A 15,288-nucleotide genomic window follows, 5' to 3' on the forward strand; every position below is an offset into this window, starting at 1 on the left:
GTTGACCGTTACTTTAATTTGATTTGTTGTACTATTTTTCATAGCACACACACGTCATCCATATATGATGAATTTATCCTTTCAGGCCGTCCATTATTAAAACTACTGATACTTCTGTCACCGTTAGCTGAACAGTCCTACATTGGTTGAGTTCCTTATTTCTGTGGCATTTGACTGCACTTGAAATTATCGAGTCATGAAAATGTTCGTCCAAATATTGATTTGCATTAACAGTGAACCTTATAATTTTGCTTCATTCTTTTTATTCCCAGCAAATTTAGAAATATTTCGTAGATATAATCAAACAGAGCGAACTAATCATTATTCTCAATGAAGCCGGTCTGTAAAAGTAAATATATACCTGGCGCAAACGTAGTTTGGTGTGATAATTATCCTTCACTTCTTCTGTCGAATCAAAAATCCATCGTCTTCGTTTCCTCTTCAGATTTTCTAATTCGACTTGAGCCTGATATGTAGAGGTGAATGATACAGGTGACTAAACAAGTATACACGGTAGAATTTTCGAAATACGATTGCGACATATTCAGTATTGTTTATTTTACATAACTTGGCCAAACGTGTTTCTCACGGGGTAAATACAAGGTAAATAATGCAAATGTATTAAATGACGGTTTTCTTTGTACATATTTTTTACAACAGTCATATCAGTCGTGATCCATCTGCAAAAAAAAGCCGTGCCCATGAAATCGCGATCTTTTGTTAAAGAGACAGTAAAACCATCTTATACCTTTGTTGTCACACACACACGCATTCCTCTAGTTCATGTCTGATCATGGCTTTGTGAAATCTAAAATAGGGATACATGCAGATCTTCGGTGACAGTCGTGCACTTGGTGGGAAATTAATAACTTAAATAATCATTGGACGTTAGAAAAAGCACATTGTTATGTATATAACTCAAAAGTATTGTGAGGTTTATCAATTTCTTTAACATTTCTATATTAAATTTAACACGCGTTCGTTGACTATACTTTGACTTGTTTGTCGGCTTTCGCCCTAAATGAACTAGACAGATAAAGATAACTTATTTCTATGTTGAATGGATTCTCTCCTGGATTCGCGTTCTTTCTTCGTTGATTACTGTTTTGATTCTCTAATGCTAAGCTCTCTGTCGTTTTTTGTTGTTCACTTTGTAATATCGTGTTAATCCGTGATCAGTCGGGTAGTGTACGGTGGGCTAAGGAACGTTTCTAACCTCCCGATTGCTAAGCCTCATTGCTTCAAATGCCACCGCCTTTATCTACTCGGCCACAGCACCGGTATGAATATTTATAGTTTTGATAAATGTCAGTATGTAATCCTATTTTGCCATTTGTTTCTATTTTTTCACTATTTTTACATCGTGTTTTTATCTCATCTCTATACATGTAATGTACAGGGAGATGAGATATTGTACTTAACCCCCATTAGAAATGTGAGGAAGTGTGTGAGTGGGAGGAGGGGAGGAGGTGAGAGTAGGTGTGTATGTGTGTGTGGGCCTACAAGTTGTCGCGAATTCCTCATAGACCGTAAATTCGATAAAGATCAAACTTAGTAAGTAGGTGCCTGACCATGTTAACTCGTGCTTGTATAAGTTTTGACGTCATAGGTAAAAGGTCAAAAGTCAAAGGTTAAGACACCTAACAAAAACTTTTTTTAGCCATTTTCTGTCTTTCAAAATGCAGGGAAAAGGCATTAAACATCAGGACATGTAAATAATAATGAAATAATAAATTTTCATAAGACAAATTGATGTGTTTAGGGGCGGGGTCAAAGATCAATTATGTCAAAGGTCAAATTGGCTTAAATTGTGCGAAAAAGTATTCCGCGAACTCCTATATTGTAGTTCCGATCACGTTCAAACTGAGAGGGTAGGCGCCTGACCATGTAAAGTCGTGCCTGGGTGATTGTTGACGTCAAAGGTCAGAGGTCAAAGGTCAACAAACCTAATAATTGGTTTTAAGCCATTTTCTGCTTGTCAACATGGAGGGAAAACATTAAATCAATCGAAGTGAATAAGATGATGAGACGAATATTAAAATAGGACAGAATTAGGTGTTAAAGGTCGTTGTGTGGATGTTAACTGTAAGTCCGATCGTATCCAACATTGGTAGGGTAGGTGCCTGACCATGACCACTTGTTTCTGCGTGATTGGTAACGTCATATATCAGATATCAGAGGTCAATCGCCCTTAAACTTTTCATTACCAGCTTGTCAGTTTGTTGTAAAAAGTCGTTTGACCACAAGATATGTAGAATAGTGGTGCAAATTTTAGAATAAAAGGACTTAAAAAAGAGTACCTACGGGTTCGAGGTCAAATTTCAATTTAGGTCAAGGTCAACTTGGCCTCAATTGTACAAAAATGTGCTTCGTAAACTCCTCCTTAACCATAAGTCGGATCAAGTTCAACTGGGGTTAGGTGTCTGATCATATAAGTTTAATCCTGCGTGATTAATGACGTCATAGGTCTAAAGCCAGAGGTCAATCACCTAAAAATTGTTTTTTAGCAATTTTTCTCATATCAACATGTAGTAAGAAAGCATTAAAGCACAAGATATGTAGATAATGATAAGACGAATTTTATAAAGTGCAGATTCTGGTGTTTAGGGTCTAGGTTAAATGTCAATTGAGTTCAAAGGTAATTTGGCCTCAATTGTCCAAAAGAATGTGTCACAAACTCCTCCAACATCGTAAGTCCGTTCAATTTCAAAATAATTGTGTGAGCAAATGACATGCTTTTAAATATAATTAGGATGCCAAGAATAAAGACATGAAGGGGAGAAGATCTTCAACTCGATGGATTGCCCTCTTGTTCCTTTTGCCATCAGTTATTATTATTATTATTATTTTGTCTTGGAGGGTGGGAATGGGTGAGGTGGGTTTCTTGTTTTCTCATTTAATGCCCTTTGAGGTTTCAGTATCGATGGAACGCAAATTAGAAATTAACTCTTATGCTTTTCTTATTAACATATGACTTGATAACACGCTAAACTTTTTTCTCGTGAAACTGCTTTTCCGTACTTCTAATATGGCGAACAAAACTCGTGTTATTTCTTCGTAGAGATACAAAAACCTTAACAGAAAAACAAGAAATCAGATACATTTAGATGTTAATGTAGACCCTTTTTCAGATGTCAAATTCAAAAATATTTGAAGTTACAATATATCTTATATGGTTTACATACAACAATATTACTAATACGGTTAAATAAAACATATAAATACGGCTTCGCAATTGTTGTGTAGTCCACAAGAGATTATTCATCAAAGGTCTTTCCGATGATATACACAACTCCCTGGATTGCCCTCTTGTCTGTATTGTTTTATATTTTCCTTTTACTGTAAGGTGGAGCGGCCAGCAGAAATATCTAAATCGAAATTAATTCATATAAAACGATTTTGAATGTTTCCATACCAGAATACGTGAGTGTAATTCATGTAATGCATTTCTTCTATCATGAACCAAATAATCTTCCAATTTCTTCTGTTGGCTTTCGAGTTCCGTTAACATACTCTTTAGTTCTTGTATACTTTCGTTTTTCTGTGAAAATGAGTAATAATAATGAAGAAAATGAGATATTTTATGACAGTTACAGAATGATTACCAAACGTCAACGTCAATATACATACGATTCCTCTTGATCAATGTCATTAATGCTTGGAGATACACACACCTCGATGATAACGACGTTTCCTGTACTTCAAATTTGTGTAACTCTTAAAACAAGCATCCATTCAGTTCTCCTGTCTTTTCTTCTAGTTAGCTTTTCGATTGAAATTAAACTTTTTGTAACTTCATTTCATTTTTTTCAACTTCATTTGTCACTTTTGGGACACCCGGAATAACTTGCAACGTTTCTGTTGACACTTTTTATATCGCCCACTTTACTACATTAGTTTACTTAATTGTGTCTTCTCGTCAGCTAAAAATGACAGAAAATAGTTCAGCAGCTGTATCATTATATGACATTTCAAGAATGCCACTTTTTTATTGTACACGTGTGAATAATTAAGTTATATAAGCGCAACGATTTGTTATGCTTGGTATCTATCATTTATAAACTTTTTGACTACCATCGTTTCTTCTTAATATAATTTGAGTGACCTCTTGTTTTAATTGCTTTATCGTTTCCTCTTACTGTAAAGGGGAGCTACAAGTTAAAGCATCTAGCTTATTTGACATCCTCCACTTTTTTTCTATAGATACTTGTTCCTTACTCGTTTTTTTTTTTTTTAAGTGAAAATAAACGGAACTGAAATAAACTGGATGATTACTCGATTGAATCTTCCGTACCTGAACACGTGATCTTTCTTCAGGAGTTGCTTTTTCTTTTTCTCCGTCCAAATTGTCTTTTGATAACTTCTGTTGCCATTCAAGTTCGGTGCTTGTTCCCTCAACTTCGTTTATCCTTTCGTTTAACTGCAAAAATTGTTAATAATAATGAAGAAGATGAGATATTTTATGACAGTATAAGAATGGTTACAAACCATCATGTGACAATAGCATATGATTCATCTTGATTTCAGCCATTGATATTGTACATATAAGCAAGGATATGAAGCTTTCATTATTGTAATTTCAGTTGAAAACAAAAGAAAGCTTGAACTGTTTACGTTTATGTCAAACTTGTATATTTGACAAATTAATTCAGAACTATGACTCACGTAATACCATGCTTGTTATTGTCTGCTTTAGTTTCAATCGGCCATCGTTTACGCCCTAGACTTAGTATTATATAAACAAATAAATATATTTAAGCTAGACGTGTACACAATAAACACATGACAATGCTCGGTCTTTGTCATGGGAACATGCAGGAAGCAAAAATAAAGAGTTTTATGCTTTCAATGGCAATCGAAATATTTACATGCATTCTTTCAGTAAATTGAAATCTGCTGCTTCTCCGCATAGTTTCAAGTGCACAGTACAAGAAAGGAAACCTCAGTTTTCAAAGCTCTTTCTTCTCTGCCAACGTCTTTAATAATCGGTCAACATATAAGGGTTCATCTAATAGGCCAGGTTCGTGTGTATAATCTACCCACGCCAGACTCACCTCTGATATTGTCTGTTCGAGAGATATACTTTCATTGCCTATTAAACGTTTATACTGTTCTTTGATACTGTTCTCCATTTCCTCATTTTTCTGTTTCATTGCCATTTAAACGTTTATTCTGTTTCAGCGTATCCATGTCAGCAACGATTGAAATGCATTTATATAAATACACTATTAAATTAACCGTCCAGTAACTCTAACAAGGTGTCAAGTGTTTCGTTGGATTTAACTGGATACCTTCCATTGTTTTTCTTTCTATTTCTTTCTTATTTTAACCTTTACATCTGTTTTTATATCCATTTCTACTAAATGAACTTGTTCCTTTATAAGTCGAAGAGTTTAGACGACGTTTTGCATACACATAGATATTTTTAACTTAAATATAGTATTTCATACGGAGAAGCAGAGTAGTAGACCTATTCTTCATTGGTAACGGAAATGCACTGTGAAATTTGAATTGATACATATTATCTCAGACCCAAACCGCCTATTTTACAAAGTTGGATACTTTTTTGGAACTTTTATTCCTTAATTCATGTAAAATATGTTTGCTTGTCTGCAAAATAACTAACTGTAAGTTATTTCATTACGTTCAGGCAGTTTGCAATTATCTGTTATTATATTCTTTGTAGTCAAGATTATTAAATGGTTGGTATTATGTCTGCTGCTATCAATATTTTCTATAACACGTGTTGCAAACTATACCTATGAAAAAGAGGGGAATACAATTTGATTTCCTTTTCATTCATGATGACTTGAATTTAATGTATACTTACTTCAATACACTTATTTCTCAATTGCTGCTGTTGGCGATAAAGATAATCTCTTTCTTTTTCGAGTTTTTTTTTCTCATGCTGCAAATTTCCAACTTCGATATCCTCCTGAAATAATGGTTAAAATATTTAGTTTAATTGATACCCGTCGATACCACGGAACACTTGGCGAGGAGTTGACCGTTATTATATATATATATATATATATATATATATATATATATATATATATATAAAGCATATATATATATATATAAAGCATATATATATATATATAAAAAGTATATATATATATATATATAACAAGGAAGGATCAGGACTGCAAGAAGAGTGCTCTATGCTATAAAAGCAGAGCCTAAACATATAAGTAAATGCCTTGGTAAGTACAGATATATATATATATATATATATATATATATATATATATATATATATATATATATATATATATATGTATATATATATATATATATATGTATATATGTATATGTATATATATATATATATATATGTATATATATATATATATATATGTATATATGTATATGTATATATATATATATATATATATATATATATATATATATATATATATATATATGACCAGGCTTAAGTTGTAAAGTCGTGTGACAATGCCTTGGCCTTGAACAAGACTGTACAGCTAAACTAAAAATAGAAATCAGAAATAGATATAGATACACTCAAATAACGGTCAACTATGTGTATATATGTAACGAAAAACTCTCACTATTAGGCGTCGAAAATTTCCAGGTACTCTATAGTACTACCTGTCACATTAATACTGGGACCTGGGAAACAGGTAAAGCGTAAATGGGCCCACGAGCTGCCCATAGTCTACACGTTTCCGGCAAGTGTGTGGGTAAACAAGGCATGTCCGGCATTACAGTATAGCTGCCTTTTCTTGATCTGTGCCACTATATGATGAAAAATCTGAAGTAATTAGTCTTAATCTACAATTCTAATCATTACTGACATATCCATATAGGAGTCACGTAATACGATGCTTGTCATTGTCTGTTTTAGTTCACAATCGGCCCTCGTTTACGCCCTAGGCTTATTATTATTTTGAAAAGTATATATTTAAGCTAGTCTAGCACACAAGAAGCACATGAAAATGCTAAGCCTTTCTGATATGTATTCGATTCCTTTTTTATAATATCATGTTCATGTTCCATACAGGCTTATGAAAGAGGATTAAGGATATAAAATAAAGATTTGTAAGGTATACAATAGACACAATTTGAAGTGCAAACATTTGGTGATGGTATATTTATCACCCTAACGATACATTTCACAGTTAAATACAATCATACCTAATCTTAACTTTATCATGATCACATTGGGGTCTACCTTCTTATAACTTAACCTCTTTAAGTAGGCCTTCATTAAAGTTTCTTCACTGCGCAAATAAATTCATTTTGTTCATTAAGGTTGATCACTCTAATGCTCTCAAGGTCAGTGCACTATACATATTCAGTTTTGTTTTACAGTCTCGCTACTTATTTCTGGGCTTTACCTTCCTCCTTGTAAATATTTCCTCTACCATCACTATATAGAACTTGCATTCCAGTAAATGTTAAGGAATCGAGAGATCGAATGTGATAACTTGACACATTCATTACTTTAATGTCCCGCCTCTTACTAAGTTCTTATCAATGCGTTATTAACAGTCCAACGTGTATTTATGCAATATATTCAAAAGCATCGCCTACACAAGTATATTTTGATAAATTGTGTCTACCTTAGTTTGCGATAAATTTATACTGACTGCTGCAGCAACGCCAATGTTTAAAATTCATTTTCTATGAATTTTTTAATTCCCCCTATTCTTCTTATTCTTTCCTTGATATATGAAAGAAGTTATTTATCAGAGACAATTACATATGACTATTTGTAATTACATATATATTACAATGTTATCCGAAACTAAAGCAATAAATGATTTACCACGAGTTGATATTACAAATTCGAAGACAAATTCTACGGAAGTGAACCTAAACTCTTTAACACTTAATTTATTGATATTGCGATCTTTTGCTAATATCGTTTAACCTTGATAGAATTCAGACGTACATTTTTAAACAAACTTTATTTTGTGCGCTCTGCAGAAAAAAAGTTTCTTTCTACTTCTGTTTTAGATGTTTCCGTATCAAGTAAATATTTATAAGAGACAACAAATTATGTGACAGTAATTTCATAATGAGCTGAATGTATTACGAATTGAATGTTTCCATACGTTATGCAAACAGAATTCCAGGTTCTTCTTTTTTCTTCCGGTTTCCTTACTCCTAACCTCTAGTTCTTCTAATTGTTTGTTTAACTGCAACAAATAACAAGAATGAAAGAAAACGAGATGCAATAATAGTAACTCAGTGATTACCAAACGCAACGTGAAAATAGCATCCCATTCCTCTTGATCAATCTCATTCATTCTTGTCGGTACATACATCGATGATAAAAACGCTTCGTGTTCTTCAACATTGTTTTACTCTAAAAAAAAAAACCTACAATCAGTTCTTCTATCGTTTCGTCTAGTTTAATTTCCGTCCTTTCTGACTCATCCTGGGCAGTTTCTGCCTAGTTGTTAACAACAAACTTACGTATTCGCTTAGAATATCTAATCAATCTTTGTGTCGAATCTTCACATTCCGTTCCGTAAATAAAATTGAATATATATTATATTTCTGCTCTAATTCTTCTCTATATCTATTTCTTGGGCTGTTTATGTTTATGTCAAAGTAATTTAATTAACAAATTAATTCAGATGGTACACTTGATATCTTTCTTTCACATATCATCGGCTTAACTGATATACTTCCTTCTTGACTACAGCTTAAATATGTACTTATAAATACATTTGCTGGCGGGCATATTTTCAATCCTTTCAGAGTATAAATGTAAGTTTAACCCGACTGGTGTACATGAAAAATATAACTACACAATAATGCGATCATTGCAGGAAGCAAGACGAGTTTCATCCTTTCAATGGCAATCGAAATATCTACATGCATTCCTCTATAGTAAGGTTTAATCTGCTGCTTTCTCGTAGAGCTTGAAGCACACTATACAAGAAAGGAAACCTCAGTTTTCAAAGCTCTTTCTTCTCTGCCAACGTCTTTAATAATCGGTCAATAACTAACAGTATATCTAATAGGCCAGTACTATGTCATACTCAAACATATCGCATAGTTGACATTTCGTTGATGTTGCTAAATGTTATCTAGTTTGTTTGATACATTTACAACGACGTTGAATATTTTGGAAATCTTAACAAACGTTTAAATCTTCATGCTCAAATGTTGTATCAGGTTCGTGTGTATAATATACCTTGCCAGACTCACCTCTGATATAGATATTGTCTGTGCAAGAGCTATACTTTCATTGCCTATTAAACTTTTAAAATGTTCTTTGATAATGTTCTCTATTTCCTCATTTATTCTGTTTCAGCGTATCCATGTCAGCAACGATTGAGATGCATTTATAGACACTATTAAATTTAACCCCAATAACTCTTACAAGGTATAAAGTGTTTCCTTATATTGAACTGGATATCTTTACTTGTTTTTCTCTTTGTTTTTTAACCTTTTCATCTGTCTTGATTTCGATTTCTTCTTAACAAGGTATTTCCCCTTATAATTTTGAAGAGCTTAAAAGACGTTTTGCTTACACAAAGGGATATTTTTATCATGAATATATTATTTCATACTCATACGGGGAAACACAGTTGTAGATCTATCGTTCCCTTGATAACGGAAATGAACTGTGAAATTTGAATTGATACATATTATCCCAGACCCAAACCGCCTTTTTACAAAGTTGAATACTTGCTTGGAACGTTTATTCCTAAACTCATGTAACATATGTCTGCTTGTGCGCAGATGAACTAACTGTAAGTTATTTCATAATGATCACGCAGGTAGCAATGATCGGATATTTTATTCTTTGTAGTCAAGATTATTAAATGTTTGATGTTATATCTGCTGCTATCAATATTTTCCAAACATGTGTAGAAAACCACCTATGATAAAGAGGGGAATACAATTTGACTTTATTTTCAATAATTATAATTTGAATTTAATGTATGCTTACTTCCATACTGTCATATCTCAATTGCTGCTGTTGAAAATGTAGACCTTTTCTCTCATTTTGCAGTTGTGTTTGCTCATATCGCATATCATCAATTTGGACATCCTCCTGAATAATGGTTAAAAAATTTAGTTTATTGATACCTGTCGATACCACGGAACACTCGGCGAAGAAATTGACTATTATTTTATATAATATTATTATATGTTATATATATATATATATAAATATATATATATATATATAAATATAAATATATATATGTATATGTAAATATATATATATATATGTATATATATAAATTATGTATGTATATATATGTATATATATTATATATATATATATATATATATATATATATATATATAAGAATTGAATGTGAAGCAAGTGGTATGACAGATATATAGTAAATCAATAAAGAATAACACACCAGAAAAAAAAAATCACTTCACGACCGGCTTCGTCCTATTGGGACTCATCAGGCGAAGGTGGGTACCACGTACCACTCGACCACAGTGATTCTACTGGTGTGTTAAAGCGTATAAATTGGGCTTTGAATAACTGTCATTAAGGGCGTATTACCCAAGTATTATGATGTACAGAGTGCACCCCTGGCGCTTTGAAGCTGATAATTTTACACAGAATAACCACTATATATATATATATATATATATATATATATATATATATATATATATATGTGTGTGTGTGTGTGTGTGTATATATATGTGTGTATATATGTGTACGTATTTTTTAACGTAACGTAATTATAGCGTAATTTGCTGCCTATTTGTGCGCTTTGCGGAAAAACCTTCTGTTCTAGATGTTCCTGCATAAAGTATATATTAACAAAGGGCAGCAAGTTATGTGATAGTAAATTTTATAATGAGCTGAATGTATTACGAATTGAATGTTTCCATACCTGAAGCAAACTGTATTTCCGGTTCTTCTGTTTACTTCCGGTTTTCTTACACCTAACCTCTATTTCTTCTATCCTTTTGTATAACTGCACAAAATAACAAGCATGAAAGAAAGGAGATGCAATGATAGTAACCAAATGATTACCAAACGCAACGTGGAAATAGCATCCGATTACTCTTATTCTTCTTTTATCTTTTTTTGCTATATTTTCTTTTCAGTCTAGATATTAAGCATATACACATGTAAACATATAACAGAAATAATGTAAAACAATGTAAATAGAGAATGATAAACGAATATACTTAACGATAGTTTCTCATTCACTATCATTCAGACCTTTTGCAAGATCTTTTAATTTAATGGTCAGATGCAAACTGTGGATTGTAAATGCAATTTGTTTCTCAACACTAAGGATAAAATCCACGGCGCTTTTAAATTGAGCGCGGCTTGGATTGATTTCCTGCATTTCACTTTTGTAAATGAAATATTTAGCATGATGTAAGAACACATTATGTTTCATATGTTTGTCCAAAAGCCAAAAGAGATCATTTTAAAGTTATTAAGTTGTGAGGAAAGCAACTTGAAATAGCATTCCAAAAACTCATAACCCTATCCAGGGGCGTCAATCCGATTTGAAACGTGATGGGGACGTAGTCGATTCGCGTATTCCGGCCGTAAATACTATCTAAGCGGAGCGCCACCATCAGTTGGCGCGCAGCGTACCAAGAAAATTTCAGATTTCAATACCTGCCAGATCGATGGAGATGGCACTTGCCAGGCTGAATAGCAGCCATCTAGTTGCGTGATTTCGGGAGAAAATTACAAATTCGTCACTCAGGAAATCTGCAATAAAGTTCATGCGACATTCATTTTTGGTAGATTATTTCTTTTATTAGTGATTCCAACTGACATGAACATTAGAACCCAGTGCAAGCTGACAAATGATGCGGCGAACTGGAACCCCAGCCCCATTTTTCCCTATGTTTCAGGATAGAATACCCCATTTGTTCGAACCCATGACAACTAACAATCTGTGAATAAATTGACTTCGATATGGGCACACTATATTGCACCAAGTCGGTCAAGGAGTGACAACAGGGCCTCAGATATAGGCCTATTGCAGGGGTGGGCAACTTTTTTGAATGAATGGGCCAGATTTTAGGAGTGAAAGATTGACAGGGCCGCACCTAACCAACGACCTGCTGTTGATTTCAAACCTTTGATTCCGAGGACGTTCAAGCAATAGGTGTGTGTACTAATCTGTATTCACAAAAACATAATGTCAATACAGTCCAGTTGATAACTAATGGTGATAATAGACCAACCTGACAGCATCATTAGTGCAGATAAATTCTAAGCAGCTAGCTCGTTTTTGGTGATGATGTAAAATAGATTGATTTTTTTTCTTTTTCTTGAGACATCTCACGGGTCGCAAAAAAGTCACTGGCGGGCCGCATGTGGCATGCAGGTTGCCCACCCCTGGTCCATAGGAACGATATCGCAAAATGTCCCCTGACATATAGGTGAAGGAAGCTAATCGCCGCGACTGCATGTGAGTTTCTCGACTTGCCGTCCTGGGAGTCATGACACAAAATGGTGCATTTCCTCATACGCCATTATTAATAATTTAAATAACTAACTAATTAGGCACAGCCCAGATTCGAGTTTGTATAGCGAGCTTAGCGCAAATTGGTCAAAAGTTGTCAAACGCCAGCATGTTAAACCAGGTTGCTACGTCTACGAGAATGCATTTCTATGAAATTTGAAACAAGGATGGCAAGACAACCACTTTAATTATGTTTTCAGGACCTCACACATGCGCATGTATCGTCAGACTTAGAATAGGTCCCATGTGAGTGGTGGCTAAAGTGATGAAGGCATCAAAATAAATCAGTGGTTGTTCGTTTGAGTCCTCACGCAAGTTACCTCGATTGCTAGGTGGATCTGCATCTGGTAATCGGGTGAATTCTGATCGGAGCGTACTATGTAACCACCATGTACCCAGGGACGTAGCTAAGGCCTGATGATTGGGGGGTCGGGGTGTAGTGGCTGAAAATCGGTTTTGAAGCCAGAAAATTCCGACTGCTGCTTTGTACCCCCCACCCTCGCGCTACTCGTCAACGATACGGACAGTTTCAGTCAGAAACCCAATCTTTCGCGACTGCACTTTTGTTCCGAACTTTTTGCGATACATTTGTACGCACTGGCACCCATTTCACAAACTTATTAGCCCACCCCCCCCCCCCCACCCCAACCAAATATTTTTGTGAAATTTCGGGCAATATGCTGATAGCATTTTTGGGCACCTACTGAAAGAAAGATAATTTGCAATGGGTAATAAGACGGAAAATGATTGTATGTTATTTGCAGGCGATTTAAAACAGATGCATGCCTATATGATGTGCACATTATCATGTGGAACGCCGTCTACGAAGGTAGTTCTATTAGGCATTTCTTTGTAGTATTTTCAAAATCAAACGAAGTTTTGTACGGTGGAGTATAAGAATCGCGAGATACAACTTCCCAAAGTGGCAAGGAAAACGTGGTAAATATGACAGGTTAAAGGTCAATTTTGACCGAAATTTTTCAATCATTCTAGGTCATGCACAATCACAGGGATAAATGAGTAGGCCGAGATAAACTAGAATGCGACAGTCGGAAATTCCGACTGTCGCACTCCAATTTTCCAACTCAGTTTTACCAAGTTTGGGGCTAAGACACCCCCACACCCCTCTAGCGACGTCCCTGCGTGTACCCAGTGTTCTCACTGTGGAGTAAACTCCGGTATCACTCAACAACAAGGTAACATGGGAAGCGCTGCCACGGAATATGCTCCCTATTTCATTTTCCCAATATAAGGGAACGGGCACCGTCTTTGAAACACCATCTGAAACTAAACAACAACAACAACAGGCTTTGGCTCTAGCTATGAAGTACTGTCTCTTATGATAATGACGGAGCGCACTAGTTTTCTACTGGAATCGCCCGAAGATGCGGCGTCTGTAATCCGAGGAACCAACGAACTTCTCTGCTAACTCCTCAGGCTTCAACTGGGCTAGACGTTCGCGGTGAATATGGCACACCATCACATGGTTCAGCCTCTGTTGAGTCATGGTGCTCTGTAGCCTTGTCTTCAAACGCCTCAAAGCACTAAAAGATTTCTCAGCTTCCGTCGAACTGGCGGAGGAGACGAGGAGCAACCGCAAGAAAGCTTCGACTTCACCAAACATAGCCCGTACCGCTGGATATATCGACTTGAATATTTGTCTATACCCTTCAACCGACGACGAATGGAACTGGCCTCGAAAGAAAGGCAGACTAAGCTCAATATTGTTGGAGAGCTCAGAGTACCAACTCACGAGATCTGGGTGGAATTCTCCATTCAGCAACATTGAGTGATATTCGATGATATGAATCCTGAGATGTGTAAGCCCTAACCAAATAGGGCCACGACACTACTCTTTTTCCAAACGTGTGGGGGCATTTGATATTGTTTTCCCCACCCATCGAAATGTGGGGGGCGTGTCCCCCCGTCCTCCCCCTGGGTTGACGCCCATGACCCTATCACATGCTTAAAGAGATGAGAGATATCTTAATCTTCTTATTTTCTTTTTTTCATCTTAAAACAATGGCTGATTTGTACCAAGAATAAAATATAAGTATCTAACCTGAAAGTAACATATTTTTGTATCCCAAACACTGTCAAACAATTATGAAACATCTGACTCCATTCACCGTCAGGAATGTTCAAGAGGGTATGGCACTTAGAGCATGTTGAAAGGGAAAGTAACATACTATTCTTACGTAATTCTATATATGCTCTTCTGGAGACTTTTTGAAAATGCAGCATATCAACAAAGACAATTACCTGTTGTGAAGGATACGTAACCTTAATCAAATAATTCTTCCAGTGGCTGGGAATAGCATGTATAATACTATGATAATGTATATAATAGCGAGAATGGATATTGTATTTATTACTCAAGTCAGCAAAAGCCCAAAAAGCATATATATTATTAGCTAAATCTCCTGAATATTTGAGAGTAAAACACTTCATTAAAGACCGCTGCGTTATCAATATGAATCAAGGTGTTGTTCCAAATGATTTTGGCAGAACAGAGAAGAGAAAACGTACTTGAGAGATTGCTAAAATTTTAATCAGGGTAATTGCCAATAGGAGTGATGTCACTACTGGACCACTGGTTAAGAGTAAGTTTTGGTAGATAATTGAGACTGTAAAGACTATCTTTGTGAAATTTATATCTAATGATTTTACTAGGGCCATAGGTTATGACTATAAAACAATTCTTGAACAAGCAGGAGTAGTGTCATAAGAAGGACCTATAGGGAAGAGAGATGATTTGTTGTAACCATGCCCGAAACTAGCGAAAAGTCACCCAGTATATGTAAAACAGCCTGTAGGCAATTAATGT

General features: G+C 35.0%; 1 protein-coding gene across 1 annotated transcript in view; it reads right to left on the reverse strand.

Annotated features, from left to right (window-relative positions):
* The window catches only part of LOC139977846 (uncharacterized), a 55,375-nt gene that overhangs the window by 16,784 nt on the left and 23,303 nt on the right, over positions 1-15,288 (reverse strand). Inside the window, exons 8-14 of the mRNA XM_071987532.1 lie at positions 10,857-10,940; positions 9,938-10,042; positions 8,085-8,168; positions 5,831-5,935; positions 4,295-4,420; positions 3,416-3,541; positions 362-466 (exon numbers count right to left, since the gene is read on the reverse strand). Of these exons, the coding sequence (XP_071843633.1) occupies positions 362-466; positions 3,416-3,541; positions 4,295-4,420; positions 5,831-5,935; positions 8,085-8,168; positions 9,938-10,042; positions 10,857-10,940 (735 nt within the window). The remainder of the gene's footprint in view (positions 1-361; positions 467-3,415; positions 3,542-4,294; positions 4,421-5,830; positions 5,936-8,084; positions 8,169-9,937; positions 10,043-10,856; positions 10,941-15,288) is intronic.

This window comes from Apostichopus japonicus, chromosome 12 (assembly GCF_037975245.1).
Source record: "Apostichopus japonicus isolate 1M-3 chromosome 12, ASM3797524v1, whole genome shotgun sequence".
Lineage (NCBI taxonomy): Eukaryota > Metazoa > Echinodermata > Holothuroidea > Aspidochirotida > Stichopodidae > Apostichopus > Apostichopus japonicus.